This window comes from Henckelia pumila, chromosome 2 (assembly GCF_033568475.1).
Source record: "Henckelia pumila isolate YLH828 chromosome 2, ASM3356847v2, whole genome shotgun sequence".
Lineage (NCBI taxonomy): Eukaryota > Viridiplantae > Streptophyta > Magnoliopsida > Lamiales > Gesneriaceae > Henckelia > Henckelia pumila.
Window position 1 is genome coordinate 199,268,816 of NC_133121.1, and position 23,841 is coordinate 199,292,656.

At 36.7% G+C, this 23,841-nt stretch overlaps 1 protein-coding gene across 1 annotated transcript in view; it reads left to right on the plus strand.

The window, feature by feature from the left end:
- The first annotated feature begins 319 nt into the window (after positions 1-319).
- The window catches only part of LOC140879346 (uncharacterized), a 41,747-nt gene continuing 18,225 nt past the window's right edge, over positions 320-23,841 (plus strand). The window contains exon 1 of the mRNA XM_073283025.1: positions 320-520. Coding sequence (XP_073139126.1) covers positions 320-520 — 201 coding nt within the window. The remainder of the gene's footprint in view (positions 521-23,841) is intronic.

Below are 23,841 nucleotides of genomic sequence, written 5' to 3' on the forward strand. Positions count from 1 at the left end.
GTAGAGGTTTTTTGAGGGTGCAAAGCATGCTACTGACATTCATTAGCATCTCAAAGAGCTCTTTGGTGAGAAAACACGCCCCCTTAGACATGCGACAGTCAAGGAGCTGATCACTTTGCGCATGCGAGATGGGGATTTGGTTCATGAGCATGGTGTGAGGATGATTGGGCTTGTGGAGAAGCTCGTTGGCATGAATCTTGTGTTGCCATCCGATTTGATCACGGACGTGTTGCTCTTGTCACTGCCGAGCACGTTTGATTCTTTTGTGGTGAACTTCAACATGAACAAGATAGAACCGACCCTTGAGGAGTTGGTTAACATGCTTGTTATGTATGAGTCCACAGTCAAGAAAGAGAAGCCGGTTCTTTATGTAGGTTCTTCATCTGGTGCGAATAAAGGACCACGTGGGAAGGGAAAGAAGCGTTCTATTCCTCATTTCAAGAAGAACGTGCCCTTGAAGAGGCAAGGTCCGAGTTCCGTTGTGGCAGCCACACCAGTTAAGGCTGACAAGACTAGTGACGTCTGTCATTACTACAAGAAGCCTGGACATTGGAGGCGTAATTGCAAGGAATATCTTGACCAAAATGGTTCTGGAAAAAGGGTATGTTCTACATTGAAGTAAACATTTCAATTAACTCTTCTTCTTGGGTATTGTATACCGGCTGTGGCTCACATCTCTGTAATGATTTGCAGGTGATGGCAAGAAGTATGAGACTTAGGTAAGGTGAGACCTTCTTGAGGATGGGCAATGGAGCAAGATTTGCTTCCAAAGCTATCAAAGATGTTTACTTATTGTTGAACAATGATTTTAAATTAGTATTGAGAGATTTTTTGTTTGTAACAGATTTGGTGAAAAACATTGTTTTCATTTCTATGCTTGATAAAGATGGATATTCTTGTTTATTTGTCAAAGGTGTTTGCAATATTTACAAGAATGAATGTTTAATTGGTACATGCGAATTGGAAAACGATCTCTATAATTTAAAATTGAAAGATATTCCATTGAATAATGTCCAAGAAATATCAACAACACACAAGAGAAAACAAGATACTCTGAATCTGGCACACTTGTGGCATGCTCGATTTGATCATATTTCTCTAAGAAGGATGAACAAGCTAGTGGGAAAAGGTATGTTTGATATGTCTGATATTAATTCTCTTACTACTTGTGAACCCTGTCTAAAAGGAAAGATGACCAAAATTCCCTTTAAGGGCCAGCGAGCCAAAGGACTATTGGATTTGATCCATACAGATGTGTGCGGTCCACTTAGAATCACCACTAAGCATGTACATTCTTACTTCATCACCTTTACCGATGATTTCTCAAGGTATGGGTATGTGTATTTGATGAAATACAAATATGAAGCTTTTTAAAGGTTCAAAGAATTCAGAAATGAAGTAGAGAAACAATTGGGACGAATCACCAAGACACTTCGATCGGATCGAGGTGGTGAGTACTTGAGTACTAAATTCCAAGAGTATCTTAGGGAGAATGGGATTCTCTCGCAGTGGACTCCGCTTGCTGCACCTCAGTTGAATGGTGTTTCATAACGTCATAACCAAACTTTGATGGACATGGTTTGGTCTATGATGGGGTTTTACGGAGTGGCCGCCATCCTTTTGGGGATATGCGCTAGAAACAGCGGCACTGTTGTTGAACAATGTCCATTCAAAGGCATTTTGATAAGACACCATATGAGATATGGATGGGAAAGCCTCCTAAGTATTCTTATCTTAGAATATGGGGGTGCTCTGCTTATGTGAAGTAGACAGTGGGAGATAAATTGGATGATCGATCCATTTTATGCTACTTCATGGGATATCCAAGGAATTCGGTTGGATATTATTTCTATCATCCCAAAGAAACAAAGGTATTTGTTTCTATGAATGCAACTTTCTTGGAGAAGGAATTTCTATTAGATAGAAAATTTGAGATGATAGAACTCGAAGAGGTTTGAGAAACACCCACGGTTGTAGAGCCCATATCTGAACAACCAAGAGAGGAGATACAAGCTCCTAGGAGATCCGATAGGGTCTCGAGACCACCTATGAGGTATAGTCTGCTTCTTGAAGAAGTCCATTATGAGTCTGACCATGGATGTGATCCAAGAACCTTCAAGGAAGCGTTATCTGATGCCGATTCATCCAAGTGGCTTGAAGCTATGTAATCTGAGATGAATTCCATGCATTCGAAACAAGTGTGGAATCTTGTAGATCCACATGAGGGAATTGTTCCTATAGGGTGTAAATGGATTTAAAAAATGAAACTTGGGGCGGATGGGAAGGTGGTGACATTCAAGGCGCGATTGGTAGCAAAAGGTTATACTCAAAGACAAGGAGTTGACTTTGAGGAAACTTTTTCTCCAGTCACAATGTTCAAGACTATAAGGATACTGCTAGCTATATCATCATGGTATGACTATGAGATATGAAAGATGGATGTGAAGACGACCTTTCTTAATGGGGATATTATGGAAGAGATTTACATGTCTCAACCTGAAGGGTTTACATCTATCGGAAGTGAGCATATGGTATGCAAACTTCAGAGATCTATTTATGGTCTCAAGCAGACATCTAGGAGCTGGAACCTCAGATTTGATGGTACAATCAAAGAGTTTGGTTTTACTAAAAATCCTGAGGAACCCTGTGTGTATAAGAAGGTCAGTGGGAGTGCTGTGACATTACTAGTACTTTATGTTGATTACATTCTACTCATTGGAAATGATGTAGGAATGTTGCATTCAACTAAAGTATGGTTAGCGAGTAAGTTCTCAATGCAAGACTTGGGTGAAGCGTCTTTTGTATTGGGAATACAGATCTATCGGGATAGATCAAAAAGATTGCTTGGTCTCACCCAGTCTACATACATTGATACCATCGTGAATAGGTTCTCGATGGAAGAGTCTAAGAGAGGACATCTACCAATGTTTCATGGCGTGTCCCTATCCAAGTACTTGTCTTCCAAGACTGATGCAGAGATAGAGGCGATGACACGCATCCATATGCATCTACTATTGGTAGTATCATGTATGAGATGATATCTACACGTCCTGACGTGGCATTTTCACTGAGTGTTGCAAGTAGATATCAATCAAACCCCGGTCTTACACACTAGAAAGCTGTGAAAGACATCCTCAAGTACTTGAGAAGGACTAAGAATTTTTTTTTGGTCTATGGGGGTGGAGAACTGAAATTGGAAGGTTATACCGAATCTAGATTCCAAATCGATATCGATGATTTGAAGTCAACCTCTGGGTTTGTATTCATGCTCAATGTTGTTGCTATCTGTTGGAAGGGTTCCAAGCAAGACAGCAATGCGGATTCCACCACTGAGGCCAAATACATTGCAGCATCAGATGCAACAAAGGAGGGTGTTTGGATAAGGAATTTTGTCCAAGAGTTGGGTGTTATTTGTAATGGAGTTTCTCTAGGTCTCATCAAATATTCAAACGTATATTGAGAAAATACCACATCATCCGGGAGATTGTGGAAAGAGTAGAGGTGTCATTAGATAGAGTCGCCTCCGCAGATAATATTGTTGATCCACTAACTAAGCCTTTACCAGGAACATTGTTCGAAAAGCATCGCGAATCAATGGGTTTGAAGCATATGGGTAGTTGGATCTAGTGCAAGTGGGATATTGTTAGAGTAGGTGCCCGTCGAGCCAAGTGTTGGCCGATGGTCCTTGAGAGAACTCTTGTATGACAATCTTTATTTTAATAATATTTGACATTATTTAATTTGGTACACCTTTATCTGTATACCCATTCTAGTTGCATAGATGAAGCCCTTGAATATACAAATAGTAGAAATAATATGAGATGGTCATGTGATGACTATCATGAAACTCATATTTGGAATACTTTATATTCTAAACTGTTCCTAGTCGGTTCAACTGCCACAAAGAAGGATAAAGGTCGCTCGAGCTTGAGACTAGTATTTGCGATGTGAGTACCACGTTTCATTGGTAGAGGACACAGTGATGTCCAAGCATGCAAATAGTTGATCCTTATAGAGTGCACTGGACAACCCTCCCTAAAGAACTTTCCAAGTGGTTCTTACTTATCGAGTGGAAAAGCCCTAGTTTATGGTTGTACACCATTAGTCCTTATGACTCGGGACAACATGGAGACTCTAAATACTAGAGCTTCACTTTGCCTTGTTTACCGACTCAAATGGGGTCATCAGGTGGCAATGTTGCGTGTTGTGTCGAAATATATAGGAGTCGATGCATTGTAGTCGGGGATTAATCATCGCTTACCTTCAGGTATGGATATCCTATGTGTTCTCATGCATATGTAGCTTGAAATCTCTAATCAGAGTAGGTGGTAATTAAGAAAGGGTTTATTGAATTACACCTTCGATGCAACTACGACATGACGCATAGTTATCGATTCAATGACAACTCTCAATAAACCAATGATTGTCGAATCGGTCGGTATATATGAGTTAAAGGGACCGTACTGTACGCTAACCATAATTGATTGGTTCTTGCAGGCACTATCATTTGAAACCTAGGGAGTCATGTAAGCGATGCTGATAGACGTTTAACATGATTGGTTGGGTACTTTCAGACTTGAGTTTTCTGACGTTGTTATTATCAAGGAGTTGATAAATAAGAATGGAGCTATATTGTGTATGTTCATATAAGAGACTTGTTGATCCCGAATCACATGGAGATCTGAACCCACTGCTAGTTGTATCATTGAACCATTGAAGGTCACACAAGTACTAGCTTTCTAGATCCCGTTGAGAATAAAAATAGTTCAATGTGTTGAACGACTTATAAAGGAGTTTGTTACGCCTTAAACACATACAAATCTCGTGTGATGAGATTAATGTTTTTAATGCATTAACAAGTCTCAAAATATTGTGTTTTGATGATTACAAAAATCGGTTAATTATTACTAACAGTTTAAAGTGAGAAATTTGTAGATAATAATATTTTTGTGTATGAACAAAATTGGAAGCAAGAACCGATAATAAAAAATTTGAGATAAAATTTGAAATGTTCGAATTTGCCCAGGTTCGGACGGTCCAAAGACGGTTCGGACCATCCGAAGATTATTCAACATTTAAAAATTGTTCGGATGACAAGCTTGGAGGCCACTAAATACTTGTTCGGAGGATCCGAAGCCAGTTCGGAAGGCCCAAAGGTTTTCTAAAATTAAATATTGTTCGGAGGCACTCTCGGAGGACACGAAAGTCATACCTCGGACGCTCCGAAGTCAGGATCAAAGGACCCGAACTCCTTTACAGTGACTGAATATTTTGTCGGAAGAAATTTTCCGGAATGAATTTAATGCAGCCGTTCGGACGACCCGAAGACATGTTCAGACCATCCAAACAGTGCAACAGCCGCAGAAATTTGAAAATCAATCAGTGAAGTTTGGAGGACCCAAAGACCCGTTCGGAGGAACCGAACCTGCTCAATTTTTGAGGGGACCTCGGGTTGCTAATCTCGTTTTAGGGCAACTAATGATTAATTAAAAAATTAATCAAACAATTAAAGAATAATAAATCAAGAGCAGAATTTTTTTTTTTTTTAAAAATCTTCGGGCCTCGCTCGATCGGGCAAAATCAGCCGATCGAGCGAGCAACAAAATCATGCTCTCGGGTCTGAACAAATTTGGCCTTGCTCGATCGGGCAAAAGCTACCGATCGAGCGAGCAATAAAATCGAATTCTCTGCCCATGAAAAACAGGCCTCGCTCGATCGATAACTTTCACCCAATCGAGCGAGCCAACATTTGCTCGAATTCTGCTGCTGATCTTTTGCTGTCAAAACTGTAGTAAAAGGTATAAATTCTCATCCAAATCAATTCTAAGCATGTTATAAAATCTGAGAACATGCATATAATCATTTACAACAACTTGAGCATCTAATCATGCGATTCTTACATCAAACAAATAACGTAAAAGGCATTAAATCATAAGCTACACTAAAGTCATAAGTGAGCTTCAAGTCTCAAGTCTTCTACTAGGTTTGATGTATTCTAATACATATTCGTTCAGCTATAAACCCGAGTCCTCACGTGCTAAGTCTTGCTCCCAAGCTGTCAATGTCATCTCAGACCAGCTCCTGCCCCATCTATTGTGATGCACACATACAAAACAAAACAACAGCCGGATAAACTCCGGTGAGAAATCATTCTCAGTATAATCGACATATAAATGCGTTAAATAAATTCATATCAACTCTAAACATATCAACTCAAGAATAGAGTAAAGATAATGCATATATCGACTCAAACTTCAAATCAAAACTCAATTTATATAGCACGCTAACTCAAGAATTGATTCTTATCACTTCATTGCCATCAAGATTCGTAACCGATCTTGACATGGATATCCATCTATCGAAGCCATTCCGGGCTAGAAAATAAGGTTAACCGCAACCTTGGCAAAGAATCAATTCAATATACAATCATATCAAAAGCAATAAAGATCCACTACATGTGATGGATCGACAATAACATAAGTTCTACCTCAAGAACAAATACTTAAACAAGTATGTGGTTTGTTCGGGATAACTCAAGAATAGTCGTTCTTGAGTTTCACAGTCCCTGACTCGCGATGTCGTCATTATACCTTTCGTTTCATTGAGTCGTAGTTGCTTCAAATCTGTACAACCTTTATCAAATAATAGCCATCAAACTTGCTCAAGTTCATCATCCAATCTTCAAGGTAGCATAACTTCAACCTTGAGCTATTCCTGTTGGAGAACGCGGCGATCAGATCAATCAGGATTGATACCCGGTGCAGCGGAAGTTTAAAAATTTTATATGGAATGATTCCATAATGGGTATCAACCTTACGATTAAATTGTGTGTGTGTAAAAATTAAATAACGATTATAAATTTTTACCTCCAATCTCGAAGCGAGATTATGGACACCAACAGATTGCTCTGCTCTTGTTGTATATCCCTGGAACTGATGGACGAACTGTTCTTCAATCAGGTCCACGAACGGATATTTAATCCCTCTGATAGATTGCACTAGAAAATCTATCAGAAGTTTCTACGAAGAGATTAACGAATTTGATCCGTTAAACCAGAATGTAAATCAAAATTCACAGACTGGATTTTCCGAGCAGAGGGGAGAAAGGGGGCGGCCACTATTGAGAGAAAAATACTAGGGTTTTCGAAAATTGTGACCTGTTGTGTGTAATTTCTGTACTGCAATAACTTATTTATAATGTAGGCCACTAACAGCTTAGGGCCCATTAGTCATAAGTTCAAGCCCGACAAGCAAAGCCCGCATGTTCAGAAATTAATATAAAATTCATCGTGACTCCGATTGATAAACCGATTTCACCAATGTGCACAGAACCATTTCTGCACCTTTTAAATTCAAGATAAATTTTTCTGAATCCGAATTCAGTGATTTCCAAAAATGCCCATCCCTATGTCATTTTAGGAAATCTTACTCCTCTACTCATAATTAAGAAGTCCAACTTCTTTGTTCATTAAATTTAACTCTTTAAATTTAACTATCTCAACGGGGATTAAAAATCCATTACTCTGTGTGACCCTCAATGGTTCAGGGATACAGCTAGCCGTGGGCTCACAACTCCTTGTGACTCGGAACAACAATTTCCGACTTGCCCATCGAATCATGGTAAGAGCGCCTAGCAACATCGCCCCATGATTCCCTAGGTATCACTGATAGTGCCTGCAAGAACCAATAGATTTTGGTTAGCGTACAGTACGGTCCCTTCATCCATATATCCCGATCGAATCAACAACCATTGGTATATCGAGAGTCGTTCGAGATTCGATAACTATGCAATACATCTTGAAGATCAAATAGCGACATCGCATGTGTTACTAAGAAACCATTTCTTAAAACACATCATGTACTCTGGCCAGAGATTCGTCACACTAATATCTCTTCAGATCGCATAGGATATCCACACTCGCAAGTATGTGGTGAATCCTTGACAACAAAGCATCGACTCCTATATGTGTTGTAACTGTACCCAATCCCGACACCTGATGACCCCAATAGAGTCGGTAAACGAGTCAAAGCACAGTACTAGCATATAGAGTCTCAATGATGTTTCAAGTAGTAAGGACTAATGGTGTACAACCAAAACCGCGGACTTTATCCACTCGATAAGTGATAACCACTTGCAAAGTCCGGATAGGGTAGTTCGATCATTCATCATATGAATATCCATTTGCATGCTTCGAACATCTCTATGTTCCTTACCAATGAAACGTGGTACTCTGCATTGCAAATGCTAGTCTCAAACTCGAGCGATCCTTATCCTTATTATCGGACGGCTCAATCGACTAGGAACAGTTTAGAATATACAGTGACTATAAGATGTGTTTCATGATAGACATCTCCATGTTCTACCACATCTTACATACACTATAGTATATTCAAGGTCTTTATCAAAACAACAATAGTATATCACAATATAGCAATATGAAGAAAGATAAAGTCATTGCCATTAATAAAAGTGTAAATTATATTAAACAAAAGATTGTTTATACAAAGAGTCATCAAAGCCCTTAGCCACAAGTTGACTCACCGGGCACCCACTCTTTCAATCTCCCCCTTGCCCTAAAGCCAACTAGTCATACTACGTAGACCCATTGCTTCGCGATGTTTGTCAAATAATGATCCTGGCAAGGGCTTAGTAAGTGGATCAGCGATATTGTCTGCAGAGGCCACTCTTTCGACAGTGATGTCTCCTCTTTCCACAATCTCCCGGATGATGTGGTATTTCCTCAGTACGTGTTTGGATCTTTGATGAGACCTTGGTTCCTTTGCCTGAGCAACGGCACCCGTGTTGTCACAGTACACCGGGACTGGACCAACAACTTCCGGAATAACGCCCAACTCTTGGACGAAATTCCTCATCCAAACGGCCTCTTTAGCAGCAGCTGATGCTGCAATGTATTCTGCCTCAGTGGTGGAATCCGCTGTGGTGTCCTGCTTGGAACTCTTCCAAGAGACAGCACCGCCATTGAGCATGAACACAAATCCAGAGGTTGACTTCGAGTCATCCACGTCACTTTGGAAGCTAGAGTCGGTATAGCCTTCCAATTTTAGTTCTCTTCCTCCATATACCATGAACATATTCTTAGTCCTTCGTAAGTACTTAAGAATATCCTTCACGGCTTTCCAATGCATTTGACCGGGATTAGCTTGATATCTGCTCGTGACACTCAGAGAAAATGCTATATCCGGTCTGGTAGATATCATCCCATACATGATACTACCTATGGCTGACGCATATGGTACATGTGTCATTTTCTCTATCTCTTCATCTGTCTTGGGACACATAAACTTGGATAGAGAAACTCCATGACACATGGGTAGATGTCCTCTCTTGGACCCATCCATTGAAAACCGTTTCAATATGGTGTCGATGTAGGTTGATTGAGTGAGTCCTATCATTCTCTTAGATCTATCTCTATAGATCTGTATCCCTAGAATATAGGATGCCTCACCCAAATCCTTCATCGAGAATCTACCTGATAACCATATCTTTGTTGACTGCAACATCCCTACATCATTCCCAATGAGTAGGATGTCATCAACATAAAGTACTAAGAATGTCACAGCATCCTTAACTACTTTCTTGTACACGCATGGTTCCTCCGGGTTCTTGATGAAACCAAAATCCTTTATTGTTTCATCAAATTTCTGGTTCCAACTTCTTGATGCTTGTTTTAGACCATAAATTGATCTCTGAAGCTTGCATACCTTATGCTCGCTTCCCATGGATGTGTACCCCTCAGGCTGCTTCATATAGATTTCTTCCTTAATGTCTCCATTAAGAAAAGCAATCTTCACATCCATTTGCCATATCTCATAGTCATACCAAGCAGCTATGGCAATAAGGATTCTTATGGACTTGAACATTGCAACTGGTGAAAAGGTTTCATCATAGTCAACTCCTTGTCTTTGAGTATAACCTTTCGCCACCAATCGCGCCTTGTAGGTCAATACCTTACCATCAGGCCCAAGCTTTCTCTTGTAGATCCATTTACACCCTATTGGAACAATTCCATCTGGAGGATCTACTAAAGACCAAACTTGGTTTGTATGCATTGAATCTATTTCCGACTGCATAGCTTCAAGCCATAAATTTGAATCCGCATCAGAAATTTCTTCCTTGAAGTTTTTTGGATCACATCCAACATCGGGTTCATCTTGATCCCCTTCAAGAAGAAGACCATATCGAATAGGAGGTCTAGAAGTCCTCTCGGATCTTCTAGGTACAGGTGTGTCTATCAATGGTTCCTGAGGTGTAGGATTGTTATTTTGTATTTTGGGTTCTTCTCGAATTTCTTTGAGTTCCATCATCTCGCTTTTCTTATCCAATAAGAACTCCTTCTCCAAGAAGGTGGCATTCCTTGAAACAAACACCTTTATTTCAGCAGGATAATAGAAATAATATCCGATTGAATTCTTCGGATACCCTACAAAATAACATAAGGTGGATCGACTATCCAACTTATCTCCCACTGTCTGCTTCACGTAAGCAGGACATCCCCAAATCCTCAAGTACGAATACTTAGGAGCTTTGCCATTCCATAACTCGTATGGTGTTTTGTCCACTGCTTTAGTGTGGACGTTGTTCAACAACAATACCGTCGTTTCAAGCGCATAGCCCCAAAACGAAGGTGGAAGCTCAGTGAAGCTCATCATGGATCGAACCATGTCCAAAAAAGTTCGATTACGACGCTCCGATACACCATTCAGCTGTGGTGTCATAGGAGGAGTCCACTGAGAGAGAATCCCATTCTCTTTCAGATAGTCCAAAAACTCGGTACTCAAGTATTCTCCACCTCGATCCGATCGAAGTGCTTTAATACTTTTACCTAGCTTGTTTTCTACTTCAGCCTTGAATTCTTTGAACTTTTCAAATGCTTCAGACTTATATTTCATTAAATATAAATACCCATACCTTGAATAATCATCAGTAAAGGTAATGAAGTAGGTGTGGCCATATTGAGTACCAACTCTAAATGGACCACAAACATCTGTATGGATCAAATCCAACAGATTTTGACTACGCTCAGGTTTCCCCTTAAAAGGAGATTTAGTCATTTTTCCTTTCAGGCAGGACTCACAAGTAGGTAGAGAGTTAATATCAGACATATCAAACATGCCCTCTCCCACTAGCTTGTTCATCCTCCTTGAGGAAATATGACCTAGCCTAGCATGCCATAGGTTTGCCGGGTATTGACTATCGATTTTCCTTTTGTTTGTTGTTACCGGTTTATCAACATAATTTATTGGAACGTCTTTTAATTTTAAGTTATATAGATCGTTTTCAAGTTGTCCATATCCAATCAAACATTCATTCTTGTAAATATTGCAAATCCCATTCACAAAATTGCAAGAATAACCATCTCTATCAAGCATAGAAACAGAAATAATGTTTTTAATCAGATCTGGAACAAATAAAACATCTCTCAAAAGTAACTTAAAATCGTTCTACAAAATTAAATAAATATTTCCCATAGTTATGGATTTAACTCTGGAACCATTCCCGAGCCTTGACTGGGTCTCACCCATCCTTAGCCTATTACTTCTTGTCATCATTTGTAACTCATTTCAAATGTGAGATCTACATCTGGTATCCAATACCCAAGAAGTAGTATTAAGAAAAACATTTATTTCAATGTAAAACATACCCTTTGCAGTTCGCAACTGCTCGAGGTATTCCTTGCAGTTACGTTTCCAATGACCGGGTTTCTTGCAGTGATGGCAAACTTGTTTAGACTTGTCCAATTTTGCATGTAACATTTGGCCTTGAGATCATGGTCCAACCATTTCTCTAGTTCGGCCAACCTTTCGGCAGTTACATCAGCCGGGGCTGTTTTCGGAGAGGCCTTTTCTAACACTTAGAAAATCTTTTCCGAACTTAGGACAATCTTAACTTATGGAATCATTCTGTATTGTTTGCGCCAGTAAGTTTGTTTTGTTCGAGAATAGAGAATAGTGGATTGCGCGAATTCATCTTTATGAAATACTGAAATGAAACAGACAATTATCGATGATTGTTTAATTAATTTACTAAGACATAAAATAGGCGAAATTTATTTTATGAATCTCACTCCCACTATTTTAACGATTTCACTACCCTCTAGTGAAAACGGGAAACTATTTTTCTTAGTGAGAACATGAAGTCCAATTGACAAACTATGGTCCCGAATAATATCAGCCAACCATAATTTTCAAAAGGTAGAATCCAATTGCTTCCAAAGCAACCTCCACGTTTTTACCTCATGTCCAATAAGGGCCCAATAATATGACGCCGTTTATTGCGACATGTCAAGATGACCCATCAATATTAAGTTGTGATGGACGGTCGCCATGTGGATCCCCCAATAATATGAGCCGATCCCATGGGAGTTCCACCCAACTTACAACATGTGTCGATCCAATGTACAGCTTTCCGACGAACGGGCCCCCCCAATAATATGAGCCGGACCGTATCCGCGGGTAGAATCTCATACATTGATCGTTGATGGAAGGTAGGAACATTTAAACAAATTTAAATTTCCTTTATTTATCTTGATATCAATTTTAAATCATATTTAAAATGAGGGATTTTAATTATGAAAATTTGTCTCATCATTTTTAAAATTTTTTGTATGCTTACCGGATTCACACAATTTTGTCTAAAACATGCATACAACAATAATATCATATATTATATAGGATGATCGATTCCATTTCTAATCGACCCGTGGTTGCCAATCACGAGTCTTAGTCCAATCCTAGGTAATATGCAGTATGCAATGCAATCCTATTACATTTTGCTTCCAATTTACATTTCTTCTGTCTTTATTGTCTGCTGGGGCCACCTCCATCTTCAAATCTTGATCTCCCACTAAATCTAATGTATTTACAATAAATAACAATGACAAGTAGGGGATACATTTTTAAGGGGTGGGAACGGGCCATAAACCAAGCCCACTTTTATTACATATGACAATTCATATTGGGCCATAAACCAGGCCCATTAATAAATCCAACAATAAAAACAAATGTAAATTCCTAACATACACCTACAAAATTGGTCATGGCAATCGATCATCCTTATCCAATAACATTTAATTTAAAATTAATTTATTGGATAACATGCAATGGCAATTTAAATTTAAAAGGATAAAATCATATTTCATATATAAAATCTTATTTTACATACAAAATCATATTTTATCTTTTTATCAAATAAAATCATATTTTATCTATAAAATCCAATTTTATACATAAAATCATATTTTACTCAATATTTCCATAAGATCATATCTTATCATCAATTGTACCAAAAATAATTAATTTCAAAATTCAATTTAACGGATAAAATATTTAAATTTTCCAAAAATTCAAATTTATCCAAAAATCAATTTTAAAATTTTCGGACTCGAACAATTCGATCCGATGCCTCGTGAACCAATCAAAAACAATTTTCGATCGGACCAAAAATAGAATTTTAACATATTAAAATTTAATTTAAAAATTAAAAAATTAATTTTTCCGCGGGCCGCCCGGGACATTCCCGGGCTGCCCCTAGGGCAGCAACGATCGCTGCCCCCCCGAGCAGCGATCCAATCGCTGCCCGGGTTTTTGCCCGAAAAAAAAAAAAATTTATTTTTAAAATATTTATTTTGTTTCAAAAACCGGGGCTCAAAAATTTTTGTACAATCGATTAATTTAATCGCTTGATCTGAGCAACCTGGCTCTGATACCACTGTTGGAGAACGCGGCGATCAGATCAATCAGGATTGATACCCGGTGCAGCGAAAGTTTAAAAATTTTATATGGAACGATTCCATAATGGGTATCAACCTTACGATTAAATTGTGTGTGTGTAAAAATTAAATAACGATTATAAATTTTTACCTCCAATCTCGAAGCGAGATTATGGACACCAACAGATTGCTCTGCTCTTGTTGTATATCCCTGGAACTGATGGACGAACTGTTCTTCAATCAGGTCCACGAACGGATATTTAATCCCTCTGATAGATTGCACTAGAAAATCTATCAGAAGTTTCTACGAAGAGATTAACGAATTTGATCCGTTAAACCAGAATGTAAATCAAAATTCACAGACTGGATTTTCCGAGCAGAGGGGAAAAGGGGCGGCCACTATTGAGAGAAAAATACTAGGGTTTTCGAAAATTGTGACCTGTTGTGTGTAATTTCTGTACTGCAATAACTTATTTATAATGTAGGCCACTAACAGCTTAGGGCCCATTAGTCATAAGTTCAAGCCCGACAAGCAAAGCCCTCATGTTCAGAAATTAATATAAAATTCATCGTGACTCCGATTGATAAACCGATTTCACCAATGTGCACAGAAACCATTTCTGCACCTTTTAAAGTCAAGATAAATTTTTCTGAATCCGAATTCAATGATTTCCAAAAATGCCCATCCCTATGTCATTTTAGGAAATCTTACTCCTCTACTCATAATTAAGAAGTCCAACTTCTTTGTTCATTAAATTTAACTCTTTAAATTTAACTATCTCAACGGGGATTAAAAATCCATTACTCTGTGTGACCCTCAATGGTTCAGGGATACAGCTAGCCGTGGGCTCACAACTCCTTGTGACTCGGAACAACAATTTCCGACTTGCCCATCGAATCATGGTAAGAGCGCCTAGCAACATCGCCCCATGATTCCCTAGGTATCACTGATAGTGCCTGCAAGAACCAATAGATTTTGGTTAGCGTACAGTACGGTCCCTTCATCCATATATCCCGATCGAATCAACAACCATTGGTATATCGAGAGTCGTTCGAGATTCGATAACTATGCAATACATCTTGAAGATCAAATAGCGACATCGCATGTGTTACTAAGAAACCATTTCTTAGAACACATCATGTACTCTGGCCAGAGATTCGTCACACTAATATCTCTTCAGATCGCATAGGATATCCACACTCGCAAGTATGTGGTGAATCCTTGACAACAAAGCATCGACTCCTATATGTGTTGTAACTGTACCCAATCCCGACACCTGATGACCCCAATAGAGTCGGTAAACGAGTCAAAGCACAGTACTAGCATATAGAGTCTCAATGATGTTTCAAGTATTAAGGACTAATGGTGTACAACCAAAACCGCGGACTTTATCCACTCGATAAGTAATAACCACTTGGAAAGTCCGGATAGGGTAGTTCGATCATTCATCATATGAATATCCATTTGCATGCTTCGAACATCTCTATGTTCCTTACCAATGAAACGTGGTACTCTGCATCGCAAATGCTAGTCTCAAACTCGAGCGATCCTTATCCTTATTATCGGACGGCTCAATCGACTAGGAACAGTTTAGAATATACAGTGACTATAAGATGTGTTTCATGATAGACATCTCCATGTTCTACCACATCTTACATACACTATAGTATATTCAAGGTCTTTATCAAAACAACAATAGTATATCACAATATAATAATATGAAGAAAGATAAAGTCATTGCCATTAATAAAAGTGTAAATTATATTAAACAAAAGATTGTTTATACAAAGAGTCATCAAAGCCCTTAGCCACAAGTTGGCTCACCGGGCACCCACTCTTTCAATTCGATCTCGTTTCTCAAATGCTAAAATCTTGAGTCCGAATCTCTTATTTACAATCTGAAATATATCATATCAAGCTATTTATATCAGCTACAACTCACATAAAAATCAGCTCAATCATAACTCAAACTTCAAGGCATAACGAGTTACAAACTTTGCTCAATTCTTGACCGATTCGAATCGTAGCTTCTCGAACTCGAAACATGCAAGTATAATCTGATATGAAGTGTAAACATGCTGCATATATCAGCAACCAACTCATATCTAACTCAGCTCAAGCATTATAAACTCGAACATAATCAAAGTCTTGACCCAACGGCATAACGGTATAAAATCGGTAACCGAAACGATATCGAATTCCACTAACATCATATTCATCATACACCAGAAATATATCATCATAAACCATCATCTAAGCAGTTATAGATTTCGAAATATATGTTGTCATATCATAGCAATTACAAACGATCATCATTCTTCAATCCAACTTCGATATCGAACGGCATACGAACTCAAAAACACAAACATAAATGCATAATCTGATCTCTGCCATATATCGATCTTCAAAACATGCCGAAAGGATTAAATACTTACATCAATTCGAAGGCATCATTGCAAGGATTCCAGAACATCTTTCGGAATCGACATCGGACGAGCGAATCAAAAGTTACAGGGTTTCGAAGAAATCGAATTCAAAGAAAAAGGGAACAACTTCGACTCCTCTGTTATCCTTTCCAAATTCTGAAGTTTTCTGAAGAATACACGTTGCAAGCTGATAATCAACTTAAAATCAGATATGTATTGCATAAATTTCAATTTAGTCCCTCAAGTCCTCAGTAATTGCAATTCAATCCTCGGTCTTCGTTTTAATTCAATTTCAATCCAAAATAATTTAAGAATATTAGAATTAAAATCGAAACTCTAAATATTCCCAAATTAAATATACTTGGATTAAAATTAAATAAATTCGGATTAATTAAATAAGCCTGGCCTTTTACACTTTAGCCCTCGAATCTTCGATATTCTCCAATCAACCCCTGATCGGGTTTCATCTTCAAAATACATCTTCTTTAATTTCCGAAATATGGAGTTTAATCTCAAATTACATAAATATTCAAATCAAATATTTATTCTTTTAATTTAAGAATTCTTGGAATTTAATTCTCAAAATCCGTACATTCTCAAATTAAATATTTTCGGTTCGGAAATTAAATCTATTATTTCCATAACTTCTCAAATCGATATTAGCCCTTAATATGAAATTTAATTCTCAAATTCCATAATTAATAAGTTAATATTTTGGGGCCTTACAATTCCTCCCCTCTAAGAAATGATTTCGTCCTCGAAATCGTATTCATCCAGAATATCAAATCGAATAGACTGAATGCTTATCTGAAGTGATTCTCACTTCAATCATCCACTCTGTATTAAGTATCTCACTTCATCTTTCAATCTCTTGTCAGATTATTACTTCGAATCTACTTCTATTCGCTTGTAATCAGTATCTATTCAGTTGTACTTTAAGTAATTGAAACGACTTTGTTCTGAGCTGTTTCTTTCTTCATTCAAGTATTTGTCGAATAATTGACTTAACTCAGAATCTCGTCAATATCTATCTCATCTGAATAAAGTACATACGAAGAATCTACTGATACTTCTTTCACTAAGATACTGAACTTATCCAGCGGAAAAGAATACATTCGTTCAATACAATCATCAGTTCCATCTGATATGTCATTCAATGCAATTCAGCTTTGGTGACGACTTTATTCTTTCTCTATATCATTCTATACAGAGTATAGAATATAACTCAAGTCTACACTGTTATTCAGTTCTTCGCTTCAAGATTAGTATCCATCGTCACATTCTGAATCTGTAAATTAAACTCTGCTCTTTCTCTATTCTGAATTTAATGATGTTTCAAGAATAACTTTTCCACTTAACTAATCAGTTTCAGCTTCAAAAGTTATATCTATCATTCAATTACTAATTCTAGTTCATCTTCTCTGCTTTCATTCCATACAGATTCATATTCATCATCCTTGTGTTCCTCAAATCACATCTGATCTAATATCAACAAATCATGTCTGATCTGATATCATATACTTCAGTAGTATCATTCCAACACAAAGAAATCTGATTTCTTTTCATCATATCATCACAACATTATCTTAAAATCGACTCATTAGCTATTATAGGAAGTATAATCATCAAGTGGCAATACCTCAAGTCAAGTAATACCGAATCAGGTATTAAAGTTCTGATAATATTCTCAATATCCGGAAAATAAACTCAGATAATCCATCAATCGACAATTGGTATAATGCAATCACATATAACCAACTCTCAGAACATCAATCAATCAATCGATGCCACATTCTATCGAATAAATCTAAAGTCTTAATTCTGACAATAGATTTTAATCATTCCTGTAATTTCATCATATCTCTATCTTCTTCACATATCTGAATAGATAGCTGTTCTTCACAGCTCATGCAGTGTATTCAGAGCTTTTGATACTCGGTATCATGTCAGGTAAATTCATTCTCGAAATTCAATTCATCTTTGCTGATTATTCGTCCACTTCAAAGATATTAAATTGCACCTTTTCCTCAAAAAGTACTCAAATTCTTTGGATCATCTGTATTACAATGTAATAGTAAAACCCAATGTTTCAATCTGAAACATTATTTCTTGGCTTACTATTCGTCTTACAACGAATCTAATCACAATTCAGTGAATTGATCATACAGACATATTATCGTATCTAGTAATTTCCATCAATCTGTTCATAACTACCACCTGTTTACTTCACATAACTGTTTCATCTTGGTAGTTTCGCAAAATATTCTTTCAAATCACAATCTCGTAATAATTCTGGAGTTTCTAAACTATCACTGAACTCATCTGGTCAACGATTTTCAAATTCATCGGAAACTCTCTGTACGTTTAACTTCGAAAACGTACTAATTCTGTTACTTCTATTTGCTTTATCGTCTGATAAAAATTATCGGATGAATATTGAATTTATTGTTGTGCTATTCTTCAAATTCTGATATCTCTTTTCGGAAATATCAGGCACAATCAAATAATCAATCATAATAGAATTCATTCATTCTGATCTGAGGCTTCACTTCATATCTCTATATGGAATTCTGTACTGAATTCTCATCGCTTCAGTTTACTTTCTGTGTTTCTTTCATCTTCTAAACAGTTCTAGATTGCTTTCAATCAAAAATCATTCTGATTGGTCATATATTCATCTGAATATTCAAACCAAAATACCCAAAATCTGAAATCAATTGATCGAATGCCTGTTTCATTCTTCATTTCTATTTCTCAATTGAATTCTAATAACTTGATCTCATCTCAATGTGCTTTAATCCTTCAAAATCAATTCTCACTTAATTTGGATTACAACAATTCTGACTGTTTTAGTATCTATCTCGATACTTCAAGCACATAAATTCAAAAGATCAATCAATCACGCATTCATCTCTTCTCTTCGTTCTATTTCCCAAATCTCAATTGGAAATTCTATCAGTTACGAGTCATAAATATTATAATATACTGAATGTATACATCAACCAATCAGTAGATTTTGAAATTCATAATCAGGAAACTCACTTAAGTCAAGGTCATCCACAAAACAATAATATGAATGACAATATGCTAAGTGAAAACAACTCACTTGCATCTCAACTCAAGACAAGTAAATCAAATCAGACCCTAACAAAGAATAAGAGTCCATCAAAATCGATTGAGGTCGGTACCAAAACCTCGAAATCAATATCAAGAATTTCAAAAATCATGATTTTATGATGTAATAACTTCAATAAAATCAAATAAAGACTCATCTGTAACTGATTTTCATATCATTATCTATTTTGTAAACCTCAAAAGCATTAGTCAATTCACAAACTCATCAATTCTCTGATAAATTCCAGTTCACAACTTAACTAAAGTCAAGAATCTTACTGAAATATATCTCTGCAATCTCTACTCATCGGCATATATTTCAATTCTGGTTTAGATCATGAACATATATAATGCATCGAATATACTGATTTCGGCATATTTTTGTAATCAAACATCATATAGCAAACCGAAATCACAGAAGCTTAATTCGAGATTCTATATCATCATATTCAATTGCACATTATGTTTTTACTGATCTAATTTAATCGCTTTTTTATCATCAATTCTTCTACTAATCTGTATTCGATTATTGCATCATTATCTATCATGCAACATAAACAGATATTTCAATATGAACGAAATCATCTTCAGTTTCAGTTCATCGAAATAATAGTTCCATTCTTCAGTTCAATTCACACAATCTCTTTTCTGATACAGAGGTGATCATATAATAAGCTTTCAGCTATCATGAATCTATTGCACCAATAATAAACAGGTCAAAACAAAATAAATCTGTTACCTGAAATTTCATTCTCAGGTGCAATTTCATTCTGATTCTCTGTATACTTCTGGACTATAAATTGTAGCTAAATATGTGTTTTTCTCACACACCGTAGCATCTTTACAATTTCAGTCCTTTTGCTTCATCATTCAGCTTCAGTTTTATTAAACAAGACTATGTCTTTCATAACATACTTCAGTCATCAGTATTTATTCAGACATATTCTTCGAATTCAAGCCATAATTAAACAACTCAATCTTGAGCTTCATTATTATCATCCACAATTCAAAGAATCATAGTAGGCTTGCAAAGTCTAATAAAACATTCTTCAATATTCAAAATATTCAACTTCGAGATGGTATATTTTTCTTTCTCATCATTTCTATCTGTTGTGGCAAAGAACTATAAACAAAAATCGTGTTCTAAGCACTTACCAACAAATTAATATACCTCTGTTCTTTCATCATTTCTTCATCAAAATTCTTCAGCTGATTGCTAGGTTTCGAAGTTGGTAGACAGTCAATCTAATACATCATTCATCGGTATCTTTCAGGTATCTGAACGATTGATCAAGTTCTTCAGAACAACTTCTACCTGCAATACATCTATTCATTCGCTGATATTCTGTTCTGTTCTGTTCAATCAGAGATATTTCATTCAGCTGAACAATATTACAGTTCTGTTCAATCTGACCATACCATTCTGTTAGTCTGGCCATACCACTCTGTCAGTCTGGGGTGCTTACATCACCCAAAGAACACTGTTCTCTTCGATTCTGGGTGCTTACATCACCCGGGGAAATTCTTATAATAACATCGATAAGAATTTGAAAAGTTACAAATCAGTAAATTAATCAATTCAATTTCAAAGGTAGATCAAGAGTACATGCAATTTATTCAATCATCGAATCAAATACTGCATAATCATGCAATACTATAAATGCATGTGACTCACTCTAACCCGCTCAGCTTCTATCTCAGTCCAGAACCTACGCTCTGATACCACCTGTTGTGGGGACCTCGGGTTGCTAATCTCATTTTAGGGCAGCTAATGATTAATTAAACAATTAATCAAACAATTAAAGAATAATAAATCAAGAGAAAATTTTTTTTTTAAAAAAAATGTCCGAGCCTCGCTCGATCGGGAAAAATCAGCCGATCGAGCGAGCAACAAAATCATGCTCTCGGGTCTGAACAAATTTGGCCTCGCTCGATCGGGCAAAAGCTACCGATCGAGCGAGCAATAAAATCGAATTCTCTGCCCATGAAAAATAGGCCTCGCTCAATCGGTAACTTTCACCCGATCGAGCGAGCCAACGTTTTCTCGAATTATGCTGCTGATCTTTTGCTGTCAAAATTGTAGTACAAGGTATAAATTCTCATCCAAATCAATTCTAAGCGTGCTATAAAATCTGAGAACATGCATATAATCATTTACAACAACTTGAGCATCTAATCATGCGATTCTTACATCAAACAAATAACGTAAAAGGCATTAAATCATAAGCTACACTAAAGTCATAAGTGAGCTTCAAGTCTCAAGTCTTCTAATAGGTTTGATGTATTCTAATACATATTCGTTCAGCTATAAACCCGAGTCCTCACGTGCTAAGTCTCGCTCCCAAGCTGTCAATGTCATCTCAGACCAGCTCCTGCCCCATCTGTTGTGATGCACACATACAAAACAAAACAACAGCCGGATAAACTCCGATGAGAAATCATTCTCAGTATAATCGACATATAAATGCGTTAAATAAATTCATATCAACTCTAAACATATCAACTCAAGAATAGAGTAAAGATAACGCATATATCGACTCAAACTTCAAATCAAAACTCAATTTATATAGCGCGCTAACTCAAGAATTGATTCTTATCACTTCATTGCCATCAAGATTCGTAACCGATCTTGACATGGATATCCATCTATCGTAGCCATTCCGGGCTAGAAAATAAGGTTAACCGCAACCTTGGCAAAGAATCAATTCAATATAAAATCATATCAAAAGAAATAAAGATCCACTACCTGTGATGGATCGACAATAACATAAGTTCTACCTCAAGAACAGATACTTAAACAAGTATGTGGTTTGTTCGGGATAACTCAAGAATAGTCGTTCTTGAGTTTCACAGTCCCTGACTCGCGATGTCGTCATTATACCTTTCGTTTCATTGAGTCGTAGTTGCTTCAAATCTGTACAACCTTCATCAAATAATAGCCATCAAACTTGCTCAAGTTCATCATCCAATCTTCAAGGTAGCATAACTTCAACCTTGAGCTATTCGATCTCGTTTCTCAAATGCTAAAATCTTGAGTCCGAATCTCTTATTTACAATCTGAAATATATCATATCAAGCTATTTATATCAGCTACAACTCACATAAAAATCAGCTCAATCATAACTCAAACTTCAAGGCAAAACGAGTTACAAACTTTGCTCAATTCTTGACCGATTCGAATTGTAGCTTCTCGAACTCGAAACATGCAAGTATAATCTGATATGAAGTGTAAAAATGCTGCATATATCAGCAACCAACTCATATCTAACTCATCTCAAGCATTATAAACTCAAACATGATCAAAGTCTTGACCCAACGGCATAATGGTATAAAATCGGTAACCGAAACGATATCGAATTCCACTAACATCATATTCATCATACACCAGCAATATATCATCATAAACCATCATCTAAGCAGTTATAGATTTCGAAATATATGCTGTCATATCATAGCAATTACAAACGATCATCATTCTTCAATCCAACTTCGATATCGAACGGCATACGAACTCAAGAACACAAACATAAATGCATAATCTGATCTCTGCCATATATCGATCTTCAAAGCATGCCGAAAGGATTAAATACTTACATCAATTCGAAGGCCTCATTGCAAGGATTCCAGAACATCTTTCGGAATCGAAATCGGACGAGCGAATCAAAAGTTACAGGGTTTCGAAGAAATCGAATTCAAAGAAAAAGGGAACAACTTCGGCTCCTCTGTTCTCCTTTCCAAATTCTGAAGTTTTCTGAAGAATACACGTTGCAAGCTAATAATCAACTTAAAATCAGATTGTATTTCATAAATTTCAATTTAGTCCCTCAAGTCCTCAGTAATTGCAATTCAGTCCTCGGCCTTCGTTTTAATTCAATTTCAATCAAAAATAATTTAAGAATATTAGAATTAAAATCGAAACTCTAAATATTCCCAAATTAAATATACTCGGATTAAAATTAAATAAATTCGGATAAATTAAATAAACCTGGCCTTTTACACTTTAGCCCTCGAATCTTCGATATTCTCCAATCAAACCCTGATCGGGTTTCATCTTCAAAATACATCTTCTTTAATTTCCGAAATATGGAATTTAATCTCAAATTACATAAATATTCAAATCAAATATTTATTCTTTTAATTTAAGAATTCTCGGAATTTAATTCTCAAAATCCGTACATTCTCAAATTAAATATTTTCTGTTCGGAAATTAAATCTATCATTTCCATAACTTCTCAAATCGATATTAGCCCTTAATATGAAATTTAATTCTTAAATTCCATAATTAATAAGTTAATATTTTCGGGCCTTACAATTTTGCAACTATAAATAGAGGCCATTCCCATTTGAGATATCCCAATTCACTCTCATCTCTTGCAAGCATCTCATCTCATTCAAAGTGTTCTATCAAGAGTTATTCGATATATTCGCTCAAAAAAATCGAGATTTGTTTGTAAAAATCATTTGTGAATTGGTTGTGCGATCATTGAAAACACTTGAGTGTGAAGCCAAGTGTATTGTGCTATTTTTGAGGATATCCTTGGAGCCCTTAAGGCCAAGTGTATCGAGTTGTA